Source organism: Lipophrys pholis, assembly GCF_963383615.2.
Source record: "Lipophrys pholis genome assembly, chromosome: 18".
Classification (NCBI taxonomy): Eukaryota; Metazoa; Chordata; class Actinopteri; order Blenniiformes; family Blenniidae; genus Lipophrys; species Lipophrys pholis.
Window position 1 is genome coordinate 16,176,754 of NC_137646.1, and position 25,753 is coordinate 16,202,506.

At 42.8% G+C, this 25,753-nt stretch overlaps 1 protein-coding gene across 1 annotated transcript in view; it reads left to right on the forward strand.

Annotated features, from left to right (window-relative positions):
- Window positions 1-1,235: 1,235 nt before the first annotated feature.
- The window catches only part of nwd2 (NACHT and WD repeat domain containing 2), a gene marked incomplete at both ends in the record, with an annotated part of 53,092 nt that continues 28,574 nt past the window's right edge, over window positions 1,236-25,753 (forward strand). The window contains 3 exons of the mRNA XM_080485825.1: window positions 1,236-1,250; window positions 2,245-2,416; window positions 15,734-15,822. Of these exons, the coding sequence (XP_080341951.1) occupies window positions 1,236-1,250; window positions 2,245-2,416; window positions 15,734-15,822 (276 nt within the window). The remainder of the gene's footprint in view (window positions 1,251-2,244; window positions 2,417-15,733; window positions 15,823-25,753) is intronic.

Sequence of the window (25,753 nt, forward strand, 5' to 3'; positions counted from 1 at the left end):
CCACTACACTATCACAAAGCCAATTACTCACAATCAAAGGGAAGAAATATGACATCTCAACCTGAATTCTCTTTGCAGGTGACCATGATTCAAAGGCATTAATGCAGAGGCAGATCTCCGGTTTCTGGCCCTCCGAAACACTCTTCATCAGATTCAGAGAAATGCTTGAACGCTGAGACTGTGAGGGGAGAAAAATATATGGTTCAGCGTCCCCCCCCCCCCACAGGAACAGCACAGTAATCAATTCCGTTTAGTACAAATCCAATGCACTTAAACCTCCAGTGCGAATAACCAGAGGCTGCAGAGCAGAGGTACATTTATCGATAAAGCAATTAATTCAAAAACCTCCTCCTCATCCACCCATCTCCTGACTACCACCCCGTCCGTGGAACATAAGTACACCATGTACTCAAAAGTAACGCGTTAGTTACTTACAAGTTAGTTGATACTGTTGTTATTTTATTATCTTTCTTTTAGGAAAACAGTAAAAACAATTGCTTAAAGTGAATATCTGTTACGATTGTGACCGTTTTAAAGATGAAAATCCAACTTTATTCGGGGTTTGGTGGGTGGAAAGCATGACGGGGCTCGAGGACGCGTTTGCATGGTGGCGTCACTTTATTTTGGGTCGTGACTGGGAAAGAGCTGTAACGTCATTTACGACAACAAGCCGCTGACTTTGCGCTTCAGTGCAATTTTAACAGGCACTGGGTGCGCACCAGTCGGTCCACCGGAGAGCGGGCAGACCGGAGCAGGAGCGATAAAGAGCATCCACGGAGCCGCTTTAAGTGACACCTCCGTCAAGTTAGACACTCAAACCACGAGCCAGACCGGAATTCAAGCTTTCACTTTTAGTTCACGAGCTGAACTTCGAGGAGGCGAAGACCAGGTGAGTACTGAGCTGGACAACACACGTGTCGACGCGTCTGGTAAAAACCCAGCGCTCAAAACGAGATTAATGCGCGGAAACAAGGAATTGTCATTGGAAACATGTAGATGTTGGTTTTATTTTGAAGTCGACCACCCATGCGGGCTCCTTACTTTCCCTGGCTTCACCTCCACTCGGTCTCAGTCTCAGAGCTCGCTCGGCTCGCAGAGACAGCAGGATGCCGAGGGGAGCGCTCCGACACGTTTTGCCGTCTCCCGACGTCGTCCCTCGGTCACGGCGACTCTGATGGGCGTTTTTATCCTCCTTTTACCGTCTTCGACGCTCGGATATTCTCGCAAGCCACGAAATGAAGCGAATGAATGTGAGCAACAAGAAGTATCCCGTTGTTGTGCCTGTCTCCAGCATCACTCGTAGTCAAGTACTCTCTGTGGATGCAGTGCCTCAATGATGTTTTCTTTTTTTTGTTTGTTGTCTTTTTGAAAGAAAAAAAAGAAAGGATTTGATGTAGTGATCAGTAGTGGACTACCCAACTTTTCCCCAGCTTTTTTGTTGTTGTCTTTTTCGAGGTTTTCCGACTAAAGAAGAAAGATTTCAGGATAAAACCAACTCCGGAAAACCAGCGACTTGTCATCTGCTCCTGGCGGAATAACCATTCTTAGCGGTTATTCGCCTTTACAAGCATCTTCTCTGGGGTGGGAAATACGGCGGATGCTTGCACCCCCCCCTTTTGGTTTTTTTGCTCGAGTTTTGTCTCGTCTTTGTTTGTCTTGTTTTGTCCCACAGTGGCATGAAAATTCATGAATGCGTCCAAGGACATGTATACAAATTACGCATGCACCGTGACGGTAGTAGGCTGTGCGTAATATCATATTATTACATCTGTACATCATGAATGCAATCACAAAACACATTCAGAGTAATTTTCTGTGTTTGGGGGAGGTTTAAGTCGATTCATCCTCACTGGTTTGGTGTGTGCGCGCGCGTGTAGGTGTGTGTAGGGTGGGCGATGTGGCTATGGCAAGGTGGACGAATAATATTTTGAAAAAGAGAAAAAAAAAACATTCAGAAAACCCAGTTCAGACGAAAAAAAGTGTATCATTCTGCAATCTGGAGCAAATATGAAAACATCTCTTGCAAGTGTTCGCCAACATTTTGTGCTTCTAAAGTTGGCAGCAAATTCAAAACACATTAGAATCAGCTCCATGCCTCTTGCCATAATTAGCGCCCCTTGTGTGTGGATGGATCAGGAGACGGAATCTGCGCGCAAACATGCGCGTCTGTGCGCCATGTGCCGTGAGTGTTCGTGCGTCCTTCGTGCGCACTAACGTTCTGCGCGCGTGTATGTGTGTGTGCAGCCACGCTGGAAGTCGCCTCCCATGTGGCCGTCGGGAGTGGGGAGCAGGCAGCCCTGCCCGCGGGAGTCGGCGCTGCGCAGGGCGGCCGTCAGCGGCAACATCAACGCCCTGCCGCCGCACCACGTCCCCACCGGCCGCAGCGTCCGGGTCTTTATCTGTGCCAACCCCGACGGTAAGACAACCCCCCCCCCCCCCCCCCCCCCCCCCCCCCCCACCCACCTCTCCCCATCACCCCTCCTCGTTTATTCATATCACAGATGTTCCAACTTCAGTGAGGCACTTAAAATTATTTGCAGCGGAAAATTAATGTAGTGTGATTTGAAAGTGTGCAGACCCCCCAACCACAAGTAAAAATTGCAACATCAGCTCACACCTAACTGCTGTATTCTAGTGCAAGCTTGAGATATTGTGCCTCACTGTTGCTGTAGATCTCATTAAAAGAAAAAAAAACAAAGTCGCACTCACATGAAACACCAAGCCATGACATTTAAAAGTCCCACTTGCCCTCATGGTTGCATTGGAGGAAGTCCGAATTGAGATGATATGACAGCGAGACTACAATCATTTTGTGCATTTTCCGATGATGCAATGCATAGATTGCCCTTAACAGACAGAGCATGGCATGAGCAGGGTGCAAGACAGTGAGGTCGTGAGGGAGACACCCAGTTGCAGCTCTGTATTTGAATATGCCCTCTGGGCAAAGGGGTAAAAATAGTCTCTGTAAAACTGGAGTAAACAAGGAAGGAGAAGTAGAGTAGGCTATGAGAGACAGAGGGAGAGAGCGAGCGAGTGAGAGAGAGATGGAGGGCAAGCCAAGGTTTTTAAGGTTTGCTCTTGTCAATACGTCACTGTCATTTGCTTTCCCTCACTGAACAAATAACTGCGAATCCTAAAGAAAGAAATCAAGAGAAGCCGAATAGCTTGACCTCAGGTCATTGCACTGTCCTGTTCTGCAGTGGAAAGTGAGGAGTCTGTGGATTGTTTCGCCACCTGTAGCTGACTCAGTCATACAGACCGTCCCATCTCTGCATGAATTTAACGCTCCGGTCCACACGTGGATGGAAAAACCACGAGGGAGCTATTCCAAGTGCTTCATTTCCTTCCATTGGCACATATGGAAAGACACACAGCTCAGCCTCAGCTCCACTAATTATGAACTGCTGCTTCCAGTGAAATGGGCTGCTGGTACACAGTGCTGCGTCCTCGTAATGAAGCAAAAGAGGTGCAATCTGCCTGAAACTTCTCTTTGGGAATCGGAGATCATAGTTCGGTCTGTCAGGGACGTCAATGACATAACAATTTCCAATGCCTGCAAACTTTTCTCGTGACAAAACTCCAACAAACAAAACTTGCTCAACTATTAACATGACCTCTGTCAGTCAGCACTGAGCCGTACTACAGCACCGGTTTCTCCATGTTCACTAGAGGGGGCTGTCCATGCACTTATTAATACATTCACCTTACTGTACATGTACAATGTGCTCCAATCAGCCATTAACATGTATCATCTATCCCGACACTGTCATTGAGATCTCATCAGACTGTAAATATAGTGAAATAAGGTGACTTTAGAAGCTCCATCAAACCACATGTTGTTTGTTCTCGTTTGTTGTTTTCTAGAGGTTAGAGCAGCGAGCTTGCCACTGGAAGGTGAGGGTTTGAATCCCAAAGAGTGTCCAGCCTTAAACATGTATCAATTTCAAACATGTAAATCACTTAATCTGCTGCGGCAAATTAACATAATCCCTCAATTATCTGGTAAAACTCCTAAAAAGATGTTTATTACAAAGTGGATTTATTTCATCCGTTTGTCCTTAAAAGTCTCTACTGGTTATCTACAAATGGAAATTGTTTGTGTCAAAATACTGACATCTCCTGTTGTAATTTGTCATACTTCAACTTAAAAAGTATGAAATGGTGGATTTAAGTCATATCACTCTTGTGCGTCATACGAGTGGCTTTAGCTTCCAGTCTGTTCTTACTCCAGGTCTTGAAGTGTTGGTTGTTTACTCATAGCATCAATATTTCCATAAAGTCTTTTGAGCAGATTGTTTACAGGAACATCTCCATTACACTAGAGGTTTCTCCATGATTCATTTTACAGTTTGCTGACAATTACTTGATGGTTACACAATGTGCTTCCGGAAAGCCTTGCAACTAAAGTGGGGACTCTCTGACCTTTTGTATCCGTCGAGTATTTATCGTCTCACTACTTGTAGAATTCAGCATATTACGGAGTAAAATGCAGCTGTATCACACTTAAAAAGACTTGCTGAATGCCATCCAGGCTCACACATGCTTCTTAAGAGGAAGCAAACCGTACATTAATGGCGTAATTTCACCGTTTGTAACATGAGATATTAGAAAAGTGACCAAAAACTATTTGGAGTGATAATAGGATCAGTATGATTGCTCTTTTCTGGGGTCTCTCTCTAATACATGCAGGTCCCTGAATTGTTATAGTTTCTGAATAAAATGAATCAGAAGAAAGCTACTGTACTCTCATAAACCTGCCGGATTTGTTTGTACACTAGTAAAAGTCTTGACAGCAATTCAGAGGAAGAACATTAGATAAAATTGGAAGAGAAAAACCCCACAAAAACAAACCAAAAAAAAAAAAACCCTTTTGGATTTCAATAAAGGATACCAATGCCTGGATATGAAGCTCTGGCAAAAGCAGACTAACAGATTCAAGAGACTGGATGCATTCCTTCCATGTTAATGAATCATTGAAGCTTCTGGCTCAGGTGGATGTGTGTGTATCTGTGGATACAGCAGATCAATTAAAGAAAAAAACCCGGAAAAAAAAAACCTATCTGTTCTTGCCAGTAGCCAGACAACTGGGAGGAAAGCCTTATGTGATTTATTTTTCCGCGTTTGACTGCAGCGCATTATGCATCCTGTCTCATCTGTCGATATACGTGTGTCTGAGCGTTCATGGAGATCCATACGAGCATATCAAGACAACTCCATTACCTTGCTGTAGCTCCCTCGAGGTGGGGGGGGGGGGGGTCTGGCTCTGGCTGCCTGCTCCAGCCAGCCATTTGTATGCAAGCTCTCACTTAAGCTGTTTAAAGTTGATAAAAGCAGGAAGCCTGGGGGATATGATCCATGAAATCATCTAACCCTCCAACGCACCGTCATCAAGCCTATAGTATGTAACCACGGAGGCCAAGAATGACATTATGTTTGTGCTCACAATTATCCCCAGCATTTTGACAGACTCGTGTTTATCTGCTTTGGTTTGTATGTTCTAAGCTCAAATTTTCTTTACAAATCCGTCCCTCTGTCTCCATAATTATCCACTTCTTTTAATTGAGTCTGGCGAAAGAGAACAAAGCGGAGATTGAAAGCGATGGCAGGGAAGCGAGAGAGAGAGATGACAGGCGGGGGAGCCTGTGTCAGGGGTGGCTTTTGTTTTATAAATTGCCCCTCCTTGGCCAGAGTTCGCCGGGTTTTTGGACGAGGCCGGCCTCATTCTGCAGCAGGCGAAGTTTATGACGCGTGCTCGCGAGCTGATTTCTCCTCTCTGGTGGCGTCCTTGCGCCTCCTTGCCTCTCCTCCTGAAGGGAGACTCGCCTGCTCTGACTGGTTTGGCAGCAGCTTTTAGTGACCTCTCAGAGTTTTTCCCCGAGCGCCGTGGAGCAATCCTGCGGCCCCTGAGGACGTCCTTCTGAGAAATTCGGCGGCTGCCTCGTCAAACTCCCTGCGTGTTTTGAGCCATTCCATGGCGCCCGCTGTAGAAATAGCTCATCAGGGAGCGATGGTGAAGATAGCAAACAGCCCGCAAGGTGCACAGGAGCAGAATTACATAGTGATTATCGTCCTGTAATTAACCTAGAAAACTAGTGCAGTTTGCAAGTAGTATATAACTAATGAGAAATGTATTTTATATGCAGGTAAACGGCCCCACAGAGATGGAGTTTGGGGGCTTTTATTGTTAATCGACTTTGAAAACAGCCGCATCCAATGAATGTTTCATTCAGTCTCCGAAGATGTTCAGGCCTTTTAAAGATGCTTACTCTTATGTGAGTCATTATTCATTTTTATTAATGGACTTCTATCAGGATGAATGTCCATTCAAGTCAATGTCAAGAAAGAGAACCCGGATTAATGACCCCGGTGTGACTTGGAGGAATGGGGTTGGGGGGTTATACAATTTTTTTTAACCCTTTGAAAGACCCGATGTAAATTCTTGTTAAAGTTTTCTGATTCTGATTTCCTAACCAAGGGCATCCGAAAAGAGACGTGAAAGAAACCCTCGAAATTACAGCCGACCTGGAAACATGCCTATTGTTTTTATCTCATTGCTCCAGTGTTTGTATGTGAGAAATTTGTTTTTGTTTTTATGGGCACTCCGAGGGTCTTAAAGGAACAATAGTTGGGAAACATTGCTTTAATAGCGAAATTAGTGAGTCAAACATCTGCAACATTCGCGTCACACTGAGCAACAATGAATGCTTTCCGGAAAAAGTTCATGATTTTCTCATTCATTCTTTTGTCAAGTAACACCACAGCCTGACATATGACGGTTGTGGAGAACCTACATCAACACTTACTAGCTGTTGTATTACAGAACATAGCACTACGAAGAGTTGGCTGCTTGTTGTTTGCATGACTCAGGCTGTGCACTGATCCAACACTGATGAACTATTGTATCTCGGCGCGTTTGTAGTCATCCAGTTTTCAGGTTTAATGAAATAATGGCTGTCACTAAATAGCAAAAAAAAAAAAGTACTCCTTCAGTAATGGACTACAGGAGAGGGTAGAAACACAGTTGAGCAGACTGTGGCATTATTATAGAAAGAGTCATAAATTCACATCTTGGATGTTTTAGCTTTACTTTTGTACGATAAATAATAATATGAAAATATGTTGTCAATCTTTAATCTTCCGTTATAAGAGAAAAATTGGGGCAAGGGTATAGCATAGATCAGGGAGGGCCAATTTCCTGAGGATGAACAATTTCGACCAATGAGAATGCCCGTTTCATTTCACTCTTAGACATATTAGATTCAAGATTGTGATCACAGTTCGCTGGGAATGACTCCAACAGAAAGTCACAGTCGGGGTTTAAGTTGGGAAAAAGAGAGACACTTGGACAGTTTGCCGAGAAATGCGATGTGCCTGGGAAAGCCATTTGGAGTTTGGTTCCCGTGGCTGTGTACCGTTGTCAGATCATACGTTGAAAGTCGAGAAACATTCAGAAAAGGTGTCTATCATTGAAAACCTTAAGTTCATGATGTGAAGAAGTGTGGACTTAATGACGCTATAATGACATCAGAAAGACTAAGCAGATTATCATTAAATATGCTTTTTTGTTCCAGGTCTTATTATATTCTTCTTCTACAAATACAGCTAAAATGGCATTAAAATTGGTAGAAATTGCTTAAAAACCTTCCGCTGAAATCATTTTATCCTGTTGCTATTACTGATTGAAGACAGAAACAGTGAAATAGAAGAGTTTAATAAACTCAGCCACTATAAATGAAACACGCATGTTTTGATTGTAATTACATAGCAATATCATTCTACCTGACCAGGTCTTTAAAAGTAGCCAGGAGTGTTTTGTGCATGCGGCGCAAAAGAATGACTCAAGAACAAACTCGACAAAGAAGCTGCCTTTCAGGAGCACTTTTCACTGTGTTTATATCTCGGATTGAGTTGCGCTGCACGTTGGCGACGGTGCCGAGCGATGAAAGCATTCAAACAAACCGCAGGGTCACGTCGAGTGTAAAAAGCATGAATCGGTGGATGTAATCAAGGCAGATCCAAACATCCTGTTTGAGGCTTTGCCAGGAGGAAAAGGGGCTTGAATTACCCGATGACGTACAGTGTCCATGGTTACCTGCTGTCCTGTACGCCGAAGAGGCTGTCTGAGATCTTCAAAATCATCACTCACCGTCACCGAGCCGTAAAATGTCTTGTGACCAAACGAGTGCACGTTCAACCCTAAATGCCCCACTAGTCGTGTTTGAAGTGGCAGCTGGCTGCACAGCTGTTACACAATGAACTTGTTATACTCCATTTTTAATGTGAGGTGGACGAACACAAGCTTCACCGCTCTGTGTTATTCCATCACACACAAATTAAGTTACTGGCAGAGTAACCCCCCCCCCCCCCCCTTCCCCCCATTACTGTATTTTGCCCTTTCCCCTCCCTCCTCCACGCTCGTCACTGGGTACGGGTGGTGGCGCATTAACCTCTGGTGGATTTCCTCCGTCCTGAATCAGTGATATTCACCTAACCTGTAGGGTGCGGGGGAAACACAGGAACATCTGGCCTTTATGGATGGCTGGTTTTTATGCCGCCACAATTTGCCTCCAGCATCTTCCAGGTCATTCGGTATCGATTTGTTCACCGAGTATGCGTTTGCATGATTGCGGCACATTACAGACTTTAAGCTTTTCCAACAGAGATGGACAATAATGACAAAGACGCTGTCTGCTGCCGTTTCCACGTTTGGTGGTTCATTCCCGCCATTTTCTTGCTGCTAGTTTGGAGTCAATATCCCACAAATCTGCTTCATTTCACGACGTGCTGACTTCCAGAACATAGGGCAACTTCCTCTGAACCTAAAGAGTAAATCAGCCATTAGACTGTCTCAGATAGTGCTGATAAGCTCGGCTATAGTTCACAGCAACACAGTAATAATTCAGCTCCGTTCACATCAATCACAGAATTCCAGTGGAAGAAATGTATAAAAGGAATGCTTCAGTCACTTTCAATTTCCCTAAAGTAGTTACTTCATTTGTTTGATATAAAGTGTTCTAATTTTAATCAAGTACTTGCATTTATTAACGAACTCCATCCAGCTAATTGATGAGAGGAAGTAAAGAAACCTGTAAAGGCATCATCATGAGTCAGGATTTTATTCTGATCAAGCCAATCAAATGCCGCTGTTGGTTTTTCATCTGCGTCAGCTCATTAATTCCGTAAGAAAACACAAAGTGATCCCACAATTTTCAATTCAATCTTTTTTTTTTGTCCAGTCTCCATCTGTTCGTCATAGTTCAAAACACGCAGTTGACTTGCAGGCTGCGGCCACAAAGGCACAGAGCACACGTAGCCAAAGGAAGCAGTCGAGAGTCCAGACGCGACATGATGTCAGTCGCCATGATCCGATTTTCTAATTTAGGTCCCATTGAAGCAGGACGACATCAACACTGTCCAATCAGTGAGTTGCCTGTCAGTTTTGTCTGATGTGATGCTACACAGGCTTTTTGTTTGTCTTTTGGTGCGGCCATGAACCAGACCTCGGCTGTGACGCAAAGATAGAAATAGTTTGTTTATAACAGAGTAATACCTAGACTTTTTTTTTTTTTTTAATTTGTTTTCGGAGGCGAAATATTCACTTGCAATGTAAAACAAGAAAAAAGGTCCAATGTCAATTATTCAAATACACACAAATATCTTTTTTAAAGTAGTAGGGGGAAATATAAACTTTTTGAATCCAATAACTGCTCCATCGGTAAATTCTATTCTTAGTTTCTATGTTATACGAACTATAGTTGCATATGCCCTCGATGTGAAAAGTGCAGACGACAACAAAAATGGAGTTATGCAATTCTCCTCTTGATTCTTGCAAACAGAAAGTGCGGTTTCATTCTTGTCATTACAAATAACACATCTTTGATACATGTTTCAGGTTTTGGGGCATTTCTTCAACTTTTTTGTCCAGCTTGTTTATAATTTAGCATAATTTTACTATTGCGACCTTTCTGTGAACGATGTTTGGATACTCATTGTGATTATTCAATCAATCAAAATCCATTTGACCATTTCCCTTAATTGTCGCAGCATAAGATGAAGCCTTTCATCATGTTTGTTGACATTCAAAATTTTATTGCACGATCTATTACTTTAATACAAAATCGAATGCGTCTGAAATGAATGTCGGTCTTGTGTTGGCGCCTCAGCGCCGACACTACAGAGGCGGGTTGCATTATTATCCCGGGGAGCAGAGATTCCGCTTCCAGGAAGACGTGTTCCTGATGAATATTTTAAAATGTATTTATTCAGTACTGTCAGGACCACAAACAGAATTCAGCTGACCTTTATGGTATTGAGGTGGCGGTAGAAATCTCGGCAGCAGAGATCCTTAAATCCTAGGAAAAACCAAGCCTTCAAGCACCTCAGTCTCTCACACACACACACACACACTGTCACCGCATTGTTGTGTTTGCCAGGACACTCCTCCGGTGGACTTTGCGCGCTCCCTCTTTTAATCAAAGATCTCGGAGCAGTTGTGTATGAGAAGTGCCTCTGGAGTGTCCGTGATGAGAGCGCAGTGATTGCTTTGCCAGAGCCTCGTTGATGAGATGTGGAGAGCCCGGCTGTGAGGTGACCGCAGTGTGGAGGACCGGCAAAAGCCGCATCAGTCGAAAATAACTTTTAACGGGGAAAACTTCGATCAATTTTTGAGGGCCACAAAGAAGGATCATCTTCACGACCCGGAGAATGAGAGGAGACTTTAAGGAGGTGGGGCGACGGCAACTAATATAACAAAGAGAAAAAATAAATGACTGTATCTGAACAGTTAATCTGATAACCCTTTTCAAAAGGAACAGTATAACATTTATATCAACTGAAAGCGACTGAACAGCCTGAAACTCAGCAAAATGACACACTATGGCACAATTTGTTGCCTAAAATTCCTTTCAGTTCAATTTCTTGCTAGAATTCTCTGGATTGATTACACACAACCGAGTTCCACAGTCCAACTGTGCCAGCAGTGGGAGTATATATTCATTTTCAAGGTCACAACACATGAATTCGATATTTTTCTCCACATTTTTTTTTCTTTAACCATTAATCACCCATAAAACCAGTAATCTTTTTGGGTCACACTAAGCAGCGCTGGGGGCCACATGTGGCCCACGGGCTATCAGCTGTCTGCTTTACATCGTTTTCTTTTTTTCATTGTTTGATTCAGAGTTTTGTTTTGAGTTGTTTGCTGGAATATTTGAATACCGAGTCGGGCTGAGATGCAAAAATATCACCTTTTTCCAAGGTGTGATTTTGCAAAAGTTTGAGTCAGCCTTTTTTTTTTTCCTCACTTTTTCTATTTTTATCCACTCTGCCCAGTAACAGCTGGAGGAGTTGTGTCTTGAGGTTACATGTACTGTACATACCGTGTAAGTTTGTTTTGGTGGTCCATTTTTTTGTGACTGGAATATCTCAGTTTGCCTTCTAGTAACCGACTAACAGTATGAGAGTGGCGTCAGTTTAGTGCAAACAAATTTTTTGAAAGCCAAAAAGACAACCAAATGAGATTATTGTGGACTACAAGAAGAAGAAAACCAATATTTACCCATTTTCAGCCTCGCTAAAGAGAGAGTCTGGGATTTTGGCTTCCTGGGTGTGCACATTGAAGACTCACAGAGGCACTGCAGTTGAAGGATAAAGCACTCCAGGGGGTCGTCACCACGGCCCAGGTAATCACCGGCTGTCTTCTGCCTTCCTTGGATGAACTGTACGGCTCTCACTGCCTCGGGAAGGGACAAGATGTAATCAAAGACCACTCCCACCTCAGGCATGGACAGTTCCAACCGTGTCCATTGTCACATATTAAGAGGTCGATCCAAACCAACAGACAACCAAAAGTTTTTCCTGGAAGCAGCTGAAAACACAACTTTTTGAAAACATTCCGACTCCATTTTTGATGGAAACAACGGAAAACGCAGCTTTTCTGAAATGCTGCTACTGCGCATGCGCTCTTTGGCCATAGTAAATAGTATTTCTGCACACGCATGAGCAGATGGACAACAACAACAATGGCGGACTGTCCAGACCGTCATGACTCCCAGTCCATATTCTCCTGGGACTTGGTAGTTTTGTAGTTGAGAGTTACCCTGATAGTAATCCAACGATGCACATGTGTGTGTTGTTTCATTATAAAACGAACCAACAGCACCTACTAGTGGCCCAACAGGAAAACTATTATAGATTTCAACATTTCTGCTGATTCTGTGTAAATAAACATTGTTTATTCACTTCTAAATCTGTATGATTCTGCACGGGACCTGAAATTGTGTACTTTACATTAAGGATGATATGTTGTTTGTGACATGTGTGTGCTGTGTCAGTGGACAGATCTTGATTGAACTGAATCAGGTCCACAGGACTTGGTCCTATGTCTTCAAGACATTTCACTTCTTATCCAAGTGGTTTCTTCAACTCATATCGTTCCCTTGACAAGGCGGGCTTGTCCACTTGGGACACATGATTCAATTGAGAACATGTATGAACTCATGGATGGATTTTCTACTGTTATTAAACCATTCTACCTCAGAGACTACACTTCCCATGACAATAAAGACATTCAATTCAGTGTTTACATCATCATCAACAACAACAAAAAGAAAAGAAATTAAAGCTATAGATCAATAAATGAAACTAATGTGGCACAGTGGTCCTGAAGTATGTGCTGAACCGGTGGCATGAAATGAACACAGGCAAGGTGCAACTGTGGGATTATCTGGTCGTCGTACCTTTAAGCACTGGACCGTTCTCCAGACAAATCAAACAATTTGAAGACATCCTCACGGGCTTGTCTTTCTTTTTTTCCCCCCAGTTTGCACAGTCTTGTCCAACAATGATGGGCGCGTAAGAAAAAAAGACGAGAAGAAAAAGCTTTGAGGACATTTGGCTGTATATTTCTGTTCAATTGACTTCCCATTAGTTCCTCGGAAAAGGATAAGAGACGGCAGGAGAAAAGAAGAGCGAGCGAGAAAGAAAATAAAGAGAGCTGACAGGATGTATCTGAAAGGGAAGATAGATTGGTCTGCACTCTTGAAATAAACAGATTGGAAAATTGGAAGGAGGGACACACGCTCGGCGAGGGGAGCCGGCGAATGTAGGATCCAGTCTTTGTTCCCTGTGCATGTGGGTGTGCAGACAACGCGCACACACAGATACGTCAGGCTGCCATAACTCATCATCATCCCACAAAATAAAAAAAAAATTAAAAAAAAGAGAAGGAGAGAGAGAGAGAGAGAGAGAGAGAGAGAGAGAGAGAGAGAGAGAGAGAGAGAGAGAGAGAGAGAGAGAGAAGAGAGAGAGAGAGAGAGAGAGAGAGAGAGAGAGAGAGAGAGAGGTGTCTCACTGTTATCAGCACATTACAAACAACAACAACAGTTTAGTCTGTCAGGTCACATCCAGGCAAAGAAAAAAGCAAGATGCTGATTCTGATTGGACCCGTTTTTTGGAAGCGCGAGACAAAACCGCGAACATCTAAATTCCATAAACGCTGCCATTTTCCTGCGGAAGTGCCCCCTCGGTGTCGCCGCGCGGCACTATACGTTTACTGTAGCGTGATGCATCTCTGACAGAGTAGGGATGAGAGCGGCACCGATGCAGCGACTGCCGTTTATTTCATTTGCATACTATTACAGCCGGTCGGTTTTGATTTGACATTTCGCTGGGATAGCTGTGGGCGGATACATGCACGGTCACGGCCCAGAGCCTTACTAAAGATAGACGAGAGACGGATACGTCAGACTAAATTTGCGGGCTCCTCCACTCACGCCGCGTGTGACACGGTTCGCGGCTGACGGGGCCCGTCCGCCATAGGCGCGCGCGCGCATGTGCAAGTGCCAGTCGGTCGACTCGGCGGTCTGTCTCTGCTGGGCACGTTCTGTTTTTAACTATCCGTCCACACCCTTGAGAAAAACGGGAGGGAGGAAGAGACCGGGGCCTGTCAAAATACATTACAGTAACCATTTGGAGGAGAGTGAGAAAGTGATGAGGGGCGGGGGGTTGGGGGTTGGGGGTTGGGGGGGGGGGGGGGGGGTGGGGGGGACACGACAACAAGCCGTGGGCACTCGCTCTGTGACACCCCGGCTGTCCAACATGATCTCTGCCTTCCTGATGCTGGATAATCTCACGTTCTTCAACAGTGTTAGTGACGGACGATACAGCAGGGCTTTGCAACCTTCATGCCCAAATGAGACGCTTTAAACGCTTTTGTATTTTTTATTTTTCGCCTTTTAGCTTGTGGATCAGCATTTGAATCATTTTTGGTATTTTGGCTGTTATAGTTAATTTGGTAGTTTTGCACTTTTACCACTCAAATCCATATCGTGGCTAAAATATCTTTAACACGTAAGTTGTATTACCTGAGCCATTTGGGGTGGGGTTTTTTTTTCTTTTGCTATCTTTTTTTGGCCATTTTAACTATTTGTTTTAGCTATTTTAGGATTTTAGTCATTTCAGTCTTTTGATTTTGTAGCATTGTTGACCATTTTACCCTCCTTTCTTAAGGAATTTTAGCCAATTTTGCTGACTCTGGACCGTTTTTTTCCCCTTAATGTTTGTTCATCCTGGTTTAACCTCTTTTTATCGGTATTTCAACTTGATCTTTTTACCTCAGTTTAACCTGTTTAAGCTATTCTGGCTTATTTAGCTGTCTTAAGTGATTTTTGAATTTTTTTAGCCAGCCTGATCCATGTTAATGCTTTAAGTTATTTTCCCTTTTGTAGCGATTTTTGAACAGTAGGTTTGAAAATGAATTTGGCATCCAAATAAAATGTTTTGGATATAGTTTTCTGAAGCCATAACAGTGATGCTGAAAAAAAAAAGGGTCCTTTTTAAGAAACGTACAATTATTCAGTCTGTCTGTAAAGGCTTCCTGTCTGAATGATCAAGTCGCAGGTGAAGGCTGAAGTGATCTTAGAGGATCAATGTCACTTCTTTGCAGGTCCGCTTTGGTGCGAAGGCCAGCAGGTCATTCAGTGAGCAGAAAGCAAAATGTGCTCCACCTTTCTGTTTGCTGTTTGCATGCAGATGTGTTGGATTGAAATGTGATAGACATGCATGGCTTGTAAATCAGCAGGCTAATATTAGTTGACACAGATATTATTTGGATGTAACATATTCACCTGATTTATTCGGATTATATGGCTGTAAAATTCTCCATGTGCATTTAGAAATGTACTTGACTGCGTATATACAGAGCCAAGGTGTTAATTTGTATTTGTTGTTTAAGGAGCCATAACTAATCTATTGTAATGACTTTCAGATTTACATTTTTAGAAATGCACCATATTAAACCATTCAAATATTAACTTTAATATGAAATACAGTGAAAAAATAGACCACCATGATGATTAGCTGGATTTTTCCTAGGGGAGCTTGTGGAGACCAAAAATGGGGGGGGGGGTTGATGATTATCTTTAATTAAGATGTGTGACTGCTTAGGCAAGGCAAGCAATTGACAGTGCTTCACAGAGAAATAAAAGAAGTACATTAAAGTTTTACAAATAAATAAAAGTAATACATTAAAGCAAGCAATTACAAATCTTAATCTCAAGCGATTAAGGGTTTAAAAATATAAAACCTCATCTTTTCGGATCTACATTTTGGCTTTGGTTGCGGGTGGAGACCAAAAACAAAGCTGAAGATGAACGGCCTCCGATATACGAGTGTCTGCTCAAAGTTTGAACTGCTTTATGAAAATGCTCACACGTTTCCTGCCTTTCGCTTTCAGACACAGAAGCAGAGCGGAACGCACTGAAAGAGCACGTCTACCCCAAGCTACGAGACTTCTGCAGGGAGAACTATGGGATTGAATTCCAGGTGAGCGGCTGCATTCCCATTTCGCTTTGATTTACTGTATCGCTTGTTTTTACCCTCCTGCCGCTTCGGAGACTTGCAACTTCCGCAGCCTCAGTTTGCCTGTTAAGTGCCTCCAAATCTACACTGTGGCTTACACAGCTGTACAGTGCCGGGAGGCGAGCGAGCGGCGTGCAGAGGTTCCTGTCCCTTTAAGCGGACAGAAGGCCAGCGGAGATAAGGCTTCCATCAGTGGAGGCTGGCACAAATTTAGCTGTGGATAAGGCAGCATGATGCAAGGGCTTTCCCTTTGTTGTTGTCGGAGAACCGCTGCATTCTCCCCATGGTGTCCGCTGATCGCCATCATTTGAATTGCAAATCAGCGTCCGTGTACACAGAAAAGATTGCCATCAAGGGGTTTTGTTTTGTTTAACAAATCCAGGAGAGCCCTCAAGTCAGGGGGAGATCTCCACCATAGATTGTTCTTGGAAGGATTTGCGGAGATTTGTTTCCGATGGGGAGACTTGTGACCTCTGAATTGTTTCCGAAAACTGCAGTTGGCAGGGTGTTGGCCGCTAATTGTCATTGCACGCTAAGAATGTTTGGATCCCAAATTGCCTCGAGCACACAGCATTTCAAGCTTTTGTTGCAAGACTTTAATACAGGAGTGTTTAGAAAAGCTTTGTTAGATGCACGAGACTTTTTTTTTTTTTTTTTAAATTGACAGTAACACGGTAGATTCTGACTGATAGAACTGTCTTTTTTTTTTTTTTTTTTTTTTTTTGCAAAACGCTGCCAAAAAGGCATTGCTCAATTTCCGTATTTAACATATTACTTGCAATTATCTGTTATGTAATGTTATGTTATGTTATATTATGACCCCCAATTGTAATTAAAGTGTGATTGAAACTGGGCACATAAGGCGTCTAAATGGGAATCGTCTATCTAGGAATCGTCTATCTGGGAATCGTCTATCTGGGATGACACCGAGCAGCACGAGCACTGTGGAACTCTCCATTGTTGTTGTGCTGATCTGCTCAAAAGCGATTCACATGTGGAGTACTCCCTGTTTGAGAGACATTGAATTTACACGGAAGAGAAAACCGGTGCCTTTCACAAACGCTGCACTCTGGAAGCTGTTTTCAAAAGCGACTCCAGATGCGGTCTCTGTGTGGAAGCAAACATCCGAAGCACAACTAATGCTTACCATTTTCACTTCATGTGGCCCACTTTGGGCGCTCGGGCTGCACGTTTGTGAAGCCACAAACTGCTTCTCTAAAAATCCGGTTTTAATTCTGAAGCATCCACTCAGCGGTCATTTGGCACATTCTTAAATATCCATCCCCGCTGTTTCACAACCAGAACAGCCAGTTACCGAATAAAACACTTTATTTTGGCACTCGGAGCCCTCCTGCAAAAGCTAATTCGGCGCATGTTTTGAAAGAAACAGCAGGCCTATGTAATAATACCCACACAGCCAGCTGAGTACCTTTGCATGAATGTACAAGCAGAAGGGTCGACGGGTCAAAGGTGGATCCCCGGACAAAAAGCCACACCACTGCTCTCAGATAGCCGTGTGCAGTGGCGACGGGCGAGATAACCGAAGAGCCAAGCAGGGAGGTTTTTTGGCTCGGCCGTCTTTGGCCACGTGTCTGTCTGGTGATTCAGCTCGCTGTGATGAAGCATGAGCTGAAATGATTATGCAGAAGGCCTGGGAGTTAATACTATGACTCACTTACATTGCTCGCCATCCTCCGTCCTCCTCCTCCTCCTCCTCCTTCTTCTTCTCGTCTGCCCGAGCCCCTCACTCCTCATCCCCCACCCACACATATGAGAACTGGCACCTCGGTAAAAATTTACTCCAGCTCAATAGAAATTCTTAATCGTACATTTGACTCCACGTTATACGTCTTACAGTATATCTTTTCCCGGGTCGCATCCATTTTTCTGGCTTTGGTCTTTAATTCATGTGCAATCCCGCCTCCCCTTTTCACCACACGCATGGTGTCTCTCTCACACACTTCCAGTGACACACATATGCCAAGCTGATGAAACCCAATTCTCTCCAGTCCCTCATCGCTTGACTCAGTTTTCTATCCAGAACGTTCCCGTAAGAGGATGGAGGGGGATCGCGATAGACGGAGAGGAGAGGAATAGGGCACGGAAATCCTGCCCAGGGGCCGAGGGCCGCGTCCTCATTCAGTCAGCGCGCTGCAGCAACGAGGCGATCAGGCTCTGTGAATCATTTTTACCTTCTTATCCGTGTGCGTCCTGCTCTGTCTGGCTTTCATCACTCATTTGTCTGCTCGCGTTTACTTACGTTTGGAGTTTATTTGCAGAATGAGGACCACAGAGAGGATATATAGAGGATCGGGATCAGGCCAGGTCTCGGCACGTCTTTTATCCACAATGTTGCTCCAGTGAGAAGCAGCAAACTTCCTCCGCCATGTGGCGATTTTACGGTCGCGTCTGGTCTTTTAGGCATCCAGCGACCAAGTCACCACATTTCCTTTGAATCAAACCCAAATTAGCCGGCATGGTATCGGCATCGATCACCCAATTAGACGACGAAAGTGAGACCCGTGCTGTGTCGTAATCGCGTCAGGACAAAAGGATTTTCCCGACATGACACGCAGACCGTGGACCGTTATTTGCAGGATCAAATTACATGCATTACTGCTCCTTTCAACGGGTGGCTGCTCGTTAACAAGTCGGTGCGTCGTGTCACTGCCCCTGCTGCCGTTCTCTCACTGTTTGTTTGGACCGACCACAATGGCGCCAATCTAATTTGGCTTTAGCGTATTTACAAAGGGTTGGTGAAATGGCCAATAACGAGAGCAAGTCCCCGGTTTGGTTTTAAAATGATATATTGGCGTCGAACAGAAAGAACAGGCCAATAAAATCATGCTTTAATGATGTGGACGGGGATTACATCTGCAACTTGTAAAGTGGATCATCTCTGCCGTGGTTGTTGATCACAGGGAGTCTGTTTAACCCATTATAGACTGGATTTGGTACCTTCTACATTTCCTCCATACTTAGAATTCTCAATAAAATGTGAGGAATAAATTATTTTATATATAGTGCCTCTACATATAAAAGTGATGCAACATGTACCTTCTCTAGTGTTAACAATGCATCCATTGCCACTAACTGGTTACGTATAGGACACTTTATGCACACAAAAAACCCCACTATTATTACCTCAGTTCAAAAATGAATGTGAAGCCAATCTTTTACAAATGTCCATGGAGAAATGTTTTTCAATTTAGAGAAATTCTTAGAGTACAACTGCCCATTTTTGGTCCATTCACTGCTGCTGAACAGACAGTGTTTCACTATAATGGTACTCAAGGGTGTTTATCAACACAGAGTATATAAAGTTGTGTTAAAAATACTTAAGTTAAACAATGGGCTTGTAATTATGAGGCATTTCAGATGGGGCTCTATAAAGTTAATAAATGTATAATTTTTCAATCAACAGTGTTTTCTCCGTCTTGTCGTGGGAAGTTAGGGCCTATTCTAGCTGACTATGGCTGAAGGCATCAGAGACCTCGAATTAGGGTTGGAACTTTAATGTATTAGTTAATTAATCAAAGTGCAGAACATTCCTTAGTGCACCTGACAAAGTTCCTTTCAGTTCCTGTCATACCGATCATACCTATAATGTTCATTGTGTTCAGTGTCGTATCCCGTTATGAAAGGAAATGTTGAATGATGCCGCCTTGGTAGGCAAACTACAGCCATCAGGTCCAAAGAGTGTGTGAGTCTGGTGCGATTAAGGCCAACAGCATTTATTTTAGATTTATGTATTTATTGAAGAAAAGTTTCAGTTTGGAAAACCATGTGATGAAAGTGTGGATAAGGGCACAACCTTGTGCAAAATATGCAAAAGTATATAAACTGAAACATGTAGCTGAAAGCATGGACGCCCACATTAGGGTTATTTCCAGTGTTGTTTTTAAACAGCACACAATTGACAACAGAAGTTTAAAGAAACAAACAGACAAACTGTTGTGGGAAAATGTGCATTGATTCATTCATCTTCCCAAATTACTTAGAAATGGAAAATATTGCTTGGTTGTATAAAAAACTGGAACGTGTTTTTTCCAATATGATTCAATAATGATTATCTTGTATTAACAAAAAAAAAAAAGCAAAAGTTATTCTTTCGAAAAATAGATATTTTATCAAAGTAACCAGAAATTATATGAAAACATCTGACTTCTTTTCAAGGACTTCATTTATTCAAAGTTTTTATGTAAACATTTTCATCTCATAGCAGGGTTGTACTTAGTTCAAGGTTCATTTGGCCTTGGGGGAGTCTTTCAGTGTTTTTTTGTTTGCATGTTCTTCTTGAGTGTGTGTGCAGGTTCTCCACTCATCCCCCCCAAAAAGATACATTTGAGGCTAATGGATTACTGTGTGTGTGTGTGTGTGTGTGTGTGTGTGTGTGTGTGTGTGTGTGTGTGTGTGTGTGTGTGTGTGTGTGTGTGTGTGTGTGTGTGTGTCCTTGCACACACCGAGCTGGGATCTGCTCCAGCACTCCTCTAAAAGAGCCGCTATAGAAGATGAATGGATGACTCATTCCTGCTCTCGTCTTTGGTTCCCCAACAATAAAATTGCATTGTGGGTAATCCTGGCTTTTAGTCTTGTGATGATTTCAGTTTTGGTGATTTATCAATTGAGAAAATGTCTTAACAGGTCCAAATCAATTATACATATGTGGATGTATTTCTACTGTAGGATTTCTACATGTAAATATATATATATTTTTAATAATTTTTTATTTTATTATTATGTGCATCTGCAGCTCCCACCAGAAGTGCACTTTGCTGTTTAAGTCATTGCATTTTGTGCTTTTCTGCTTCTGATTTCTGACCTGAAGCCAGCTGGTTTGATGTAATCAATCGGATTGATCATCGGCTTATTTTGGTGAAAAGTTTCCTAAAGAGTAAAAGTTTTTCCAATGAAGCAGAATTTAATAATTCCACTTAAAAATGTAGACCCGTATATCTCAATTTTGTGTTACTTAGGAAATGAAAGTTTCAACAGATTTCTGCACATGATTCTATAGAAAAGCCGACAGAGCAGCATTCTTGACAGCACATTGCATCCAACGTTAGATTATTGACTGATCCCCCTACCACATGGATTACACTATAGATTTGCTTCTCGGTCCACTTTTTTTATTGTGGAAATGTCACTTTCTCGTCCCTCACTGCTCAACAATCCCTCGCCCCGGTCTCATAGCCCATCTTACATTTCTCGCACTCATAAATCATCTTACAACACAATCACTTCCTCCCACGTACAGGAGTTAAACTGAATCTCGGGGCCACTGGAAGCAGCTCTGTTAATAATGTGGTTCGGGTCTCACTGTGGTTGGCAAAACTTGCTGGCTGTCACTCACACACACACACACACACACACATACACGACGCTCATACACTGCGGCTCTAATAAAAGTTTCCCAGCCACAGTTGTGCAAATCTGCTCATCGGCTGTCACTCAGGCAGCTTTTACATCTCCAAACACATAATGGGGACACGGAATGAGAGGTGAACGACATCTCATAATGCTTAAGAAAAAAAAAGAAAAAGAAAAAAAAGACCCTGTTCATGTAATCTATTATGACTGCGCTTTAAAAGGATATTGTGAAAATACAAGTCAATATCTCATCACCTTCATAAATAATATAATAATAAACTGAGTGAAATATTTTTTAGTACACAAAGGGAGTGACCCTGCATGTTTTATTGGCTTTAATTATTTTTGGAGTTGCAGAAGTCATACCTGTTCAATCAACCCCTATATGTCTTTACTGTGACTGCAGTCAGGATTAACTCGCATACATACATAACCAGAATATACAGTTTGTAAAAACCAGAAAGCACAAGATTTTAAAAGGCACTGGTACACTCTTCATTACACATTTATGGACAATTTTACAGCAATAAGATCTTAAATCTAGTCAGTCTCGGGGTAAAGAGGACATGTTGTGTTTGTTGGATAATCCCTTTTACAGGGATCACCACAGGAAGCAACTTGCACTGCAGACTTGGGCCTCGTTTACAGGAAAAGGTTTCAAGTGAAAAGGTTTTTGAAAACAATGTCGAGTTACTCTTAAATGGCCGAAACGCTGGAAACGATGTCGTTCTCACGGTTTTGTGTTCAAAAAAACCTCACACATGCGTGCAGAAAACAACACGTCAAAAACATTAACAATGGCAAGTACGCGGGCACTCAATGGACAGACAACCAAGTTGGATTGATATTATAGTGACTCTCAACTGTAAAACTCAAATAAAGGAGCTTTTTCCCCCCGTTTTTCCACAGCGACAGCGCATTTTCCAAAAGATTTATTTTCATTGGCTCCAAGCGCTATTGTCGTGTAAACGGACACCAAATACACTACGGACCTACAGATGACGTGTTGTCGCAGTATTAATCTTATCTTGAAATTCAAAGCGCGAGTGCGGCCTCGGTTTAGTTGGATTTTAAAATAGGTCGATTTTAATGGTATATCCACTTCCCCTTTCGGCAAATCACAACCTGTAAACACATATTTGAACCAAAAACATTTCGCATTTAAAAAAAAAAAAAGAAGAAAATTCCTTCTCTTCTGTGTCTTTGGCGTACAAAACTTAAGAGAACGAATTCGAAGCATGGCTTGAAACCAGTTCGTCACGCTCCCATCTGCTCACCTGGCTGCCGTACTTCTTCGTTTTGTGTTTCTCATCCTTGCCTCAGTCTGTTTCTGTCGCTCGCTGGCAGCAGGCCACCGTCTCCATTCACTATCCGGCGCCCAGGCTGCTGTTCTCTCTGCTCACTCTCCTCAGAAACACATCAACATGCCCCAGCTGCCTCCGCAAGAACGGTGCGGGCAATCAAGAAGGATAATCAAAAAAAAAAAATCAAATAAGAGAAAACACATCTCAAGCTTCACTTACACTCTTTATACAGCCCACGGGAGAACCATGCATTCAATAAGGAAGGTGTCTCATTACTTCCACCACCACGCGTTGCATTTTCCCTCCTGTCAGTTTAGCTGTTATCAACGAAGAAGCTTCAGAAAAAATACATTTCTATCAAATCCGGTGAATGAATACACCCGTGAAATAATATTCACGGTAGAGGTTAGAAAAATGTTTTGATAATTGAAAAAAATTGTATTCGTCTTTACGTGAGAAGGTGTTTCTAATGAACGTGACCAAACTGTGAAATGATGAGGGTAATTACAAGTCATCTGACAGAGAGGCTTGTGTCAAGTTACACGTTCTTAATGCCCCACGCCAGCAGGGTCAGTGCGGTTAGGGGGAGCTGATATGGAGGCTGCTCACTGTGATTTCAACCCAGTCAGATGGAAGATCGACAATTGTGACGAAATGTGACTGGTTTGGTTCAGTGCACATATAATTGTCAGGAAGCAGGACGTGAGATCTGCTCAGCATCAGTTGTTCTACTTGAATGCGCCCGATGGCGAATAGTGGTCATTGTCAATGGAGGCCGCTTGCAGCTCAGTGAAGGTTAACATCGTGCAGTGAAATGTTGTCGTACCGAAGTTTATGGAATCCGATCAGGTTTGAATTGTACAGTCTGTAGAGGCTGTTAAAGAAGTGCTCTTTTAAGGATCCAGGGCGTGGGAAGTCGTTTTGTGTGAGTGAGCGTCCATTCTGCTTTTAGGCCCTGTTTATACGACGTTTTCAAGTGAAAATGGAAAGCTTCCATTACGTTTTGGGCGTTCAGTGTCCAGAATGTCCGTGTACTCTAAACGTGTTAATGCTGACAGCATATTGTTCACTGTGCATATGTGTGTAGTCGTATTACAAAAACTAAACAAGCAGTACTCACTCGTGGTCCGACATGACAACGACATCATTTCAGCATTTCTGCTGTGTCTTTATAATTGGACGTATTTTGTAACACGTTGCAGTATAAATACCAAACATTTCTCCATTGAAAAATGCAAAAACAATGTGTTTTCCAATGAAACGTCGTCGGGTAAAATAAAATCTCTGCTACTACAATAGTGTTTGAAATGATCTTCAAGCTAAACAAGCTTTTTTAACTGAAAAGCTGTTCATATGGCGTTCCATATTATGGACACAACCTGAAACTTGAGCACAATATGTCCTCTGGTGGTATTATTCCAGCGATAAATATAAACTGCAGACTTTGCCTTCCAAATGCCATCAAGTAACACCCACACTTACTCTTCTTCACTTCTGGCCCTTGAGCAGGCGGAGCTCTCTTCAGTCTTCCAGCACCAGACTGAGCAAGAGCCACCTTTTTTTTTTTCTGATTTTCTCCGCTGTCTGCAGTTCACTCACTTACTGAGAAAGACCGATGTTGCCCCAGCTATACACTGCAGGCAATGCTTCTCTGATTAGAGAAATGAACGGACTCGGAGCAACTGGTTCCCCCGAGCGCGAGCGGTGCATTTACACCGTTAGAGTCAACTTGCAGAATAAATGCAGTCGGGTTTCTGCTCAGTTAAGATGCAGAACAGCCTGCACGCCCCAGGATATCCAGTTTGTAAAACACTTTCCTTTTGAAAAAGCTCATATTTTAACTTAACGGTCTTTGGCGTCTTGTAGGAATGTCTACATTGATTAGGCCGTGGGCGCAAAGAGAGGAGATTATGCAGTTGGGCTGAGAATATATCAGTTCGCTGTCATTTTCAAGAAAAATCTCATTGCTTCTGGGAGTTTTAACTGAACAAAGAATAAAATTTGATCGTCCCACAGGCAATATTAGCTCCAGGGAAATATGTCTAATTTAAAGGCTTTTACTTAAACTCGGCAGTTTTTATTATGGCTCAGATTTATTTCTTTGTGCCTGCCTGAGGATGACTCTTTGTTTCAGCTCGTACTCAAGTTTTCAGCATCAGAAAGAAGTGGCATTACTCTTGTATCCCTACAGCAGGTGTATTGGATATCATAGGTCAGGCAGCCCACATTGTTCTCCTTTAGAAATATAATTTTTTGCTTTTTACAAAACCTAATGTGAACAACAAAGTTGCCAAATATTAAAATAGTATAAAGCCCAGAGGCTCGTGTTTTCAGCAAGACGAATTAACTTTAATTTCCTTGATTTCTGCATAGATTTCTCATAGAACTTCCAGAACTTCCAGTTGCAGGCTTAAGCCCTATTTGCGCGACAACGTTTTCAAGTGGCAATGGAAAACTTTCCGTAGCGTTATGGGCGTCTGATTTCCACGACAATGGTGGTCGCAGCCACTGAAAACACAACTTTTGTGAGAACGGCTCCCAAGGTGGAATTTTGGAAAAGCCTCAGACTCGGTGTAAGCTCATATTCTTCTCTCCACGCTTGTGTATCTGGTCTCGTTATAAAAGCAAACAACAATGCCAACTCGTGGCCTGGCATGCCAACTACTTTTCTGAAACGAAAAGGCAAATTGTGTTAACAGGGTCAAAGTTTCCTGTGTTCCCATGAACATCCCTGCCTTCGATTGTTCAGCTCAACAACATAGTGATGTGTTCTGTCCCTCCCCCGATGGACTAGTCAATAGCTGTTAAAGACTGATTTTGGCCTGAGAGCCTTAAATTCAACACCAGCTGCTCTACAGTCTGCAAAGACGGATATTGAGGTTTAGTTCACAATTAGTCACCAGTGTTTATTTTTTTGGGACTTTGGGTTTATTGGTTAAAAGGAGAATCCAAATTAGGCATGTATTCATTCAGCATTCAAGCGCCTCCATCTGCTCACTTAAGCAAACCAACGTCAACATCTATTTGGAATATTTCTGACAAAGCTTGGTGTCCAAGGCACGGCGTCTGGACCAATGTGAGAAATAAAAGTCTACACTTGGTTTGATTGTCTTCACACTCGCACTGGAATTTCAAACGTCAGATCAAAAGATGGAGAAAAAAACAAAAAACAGGGTCAGCTGTTGAGACTTATAATGTGAGACACAACTTTCACAACTATG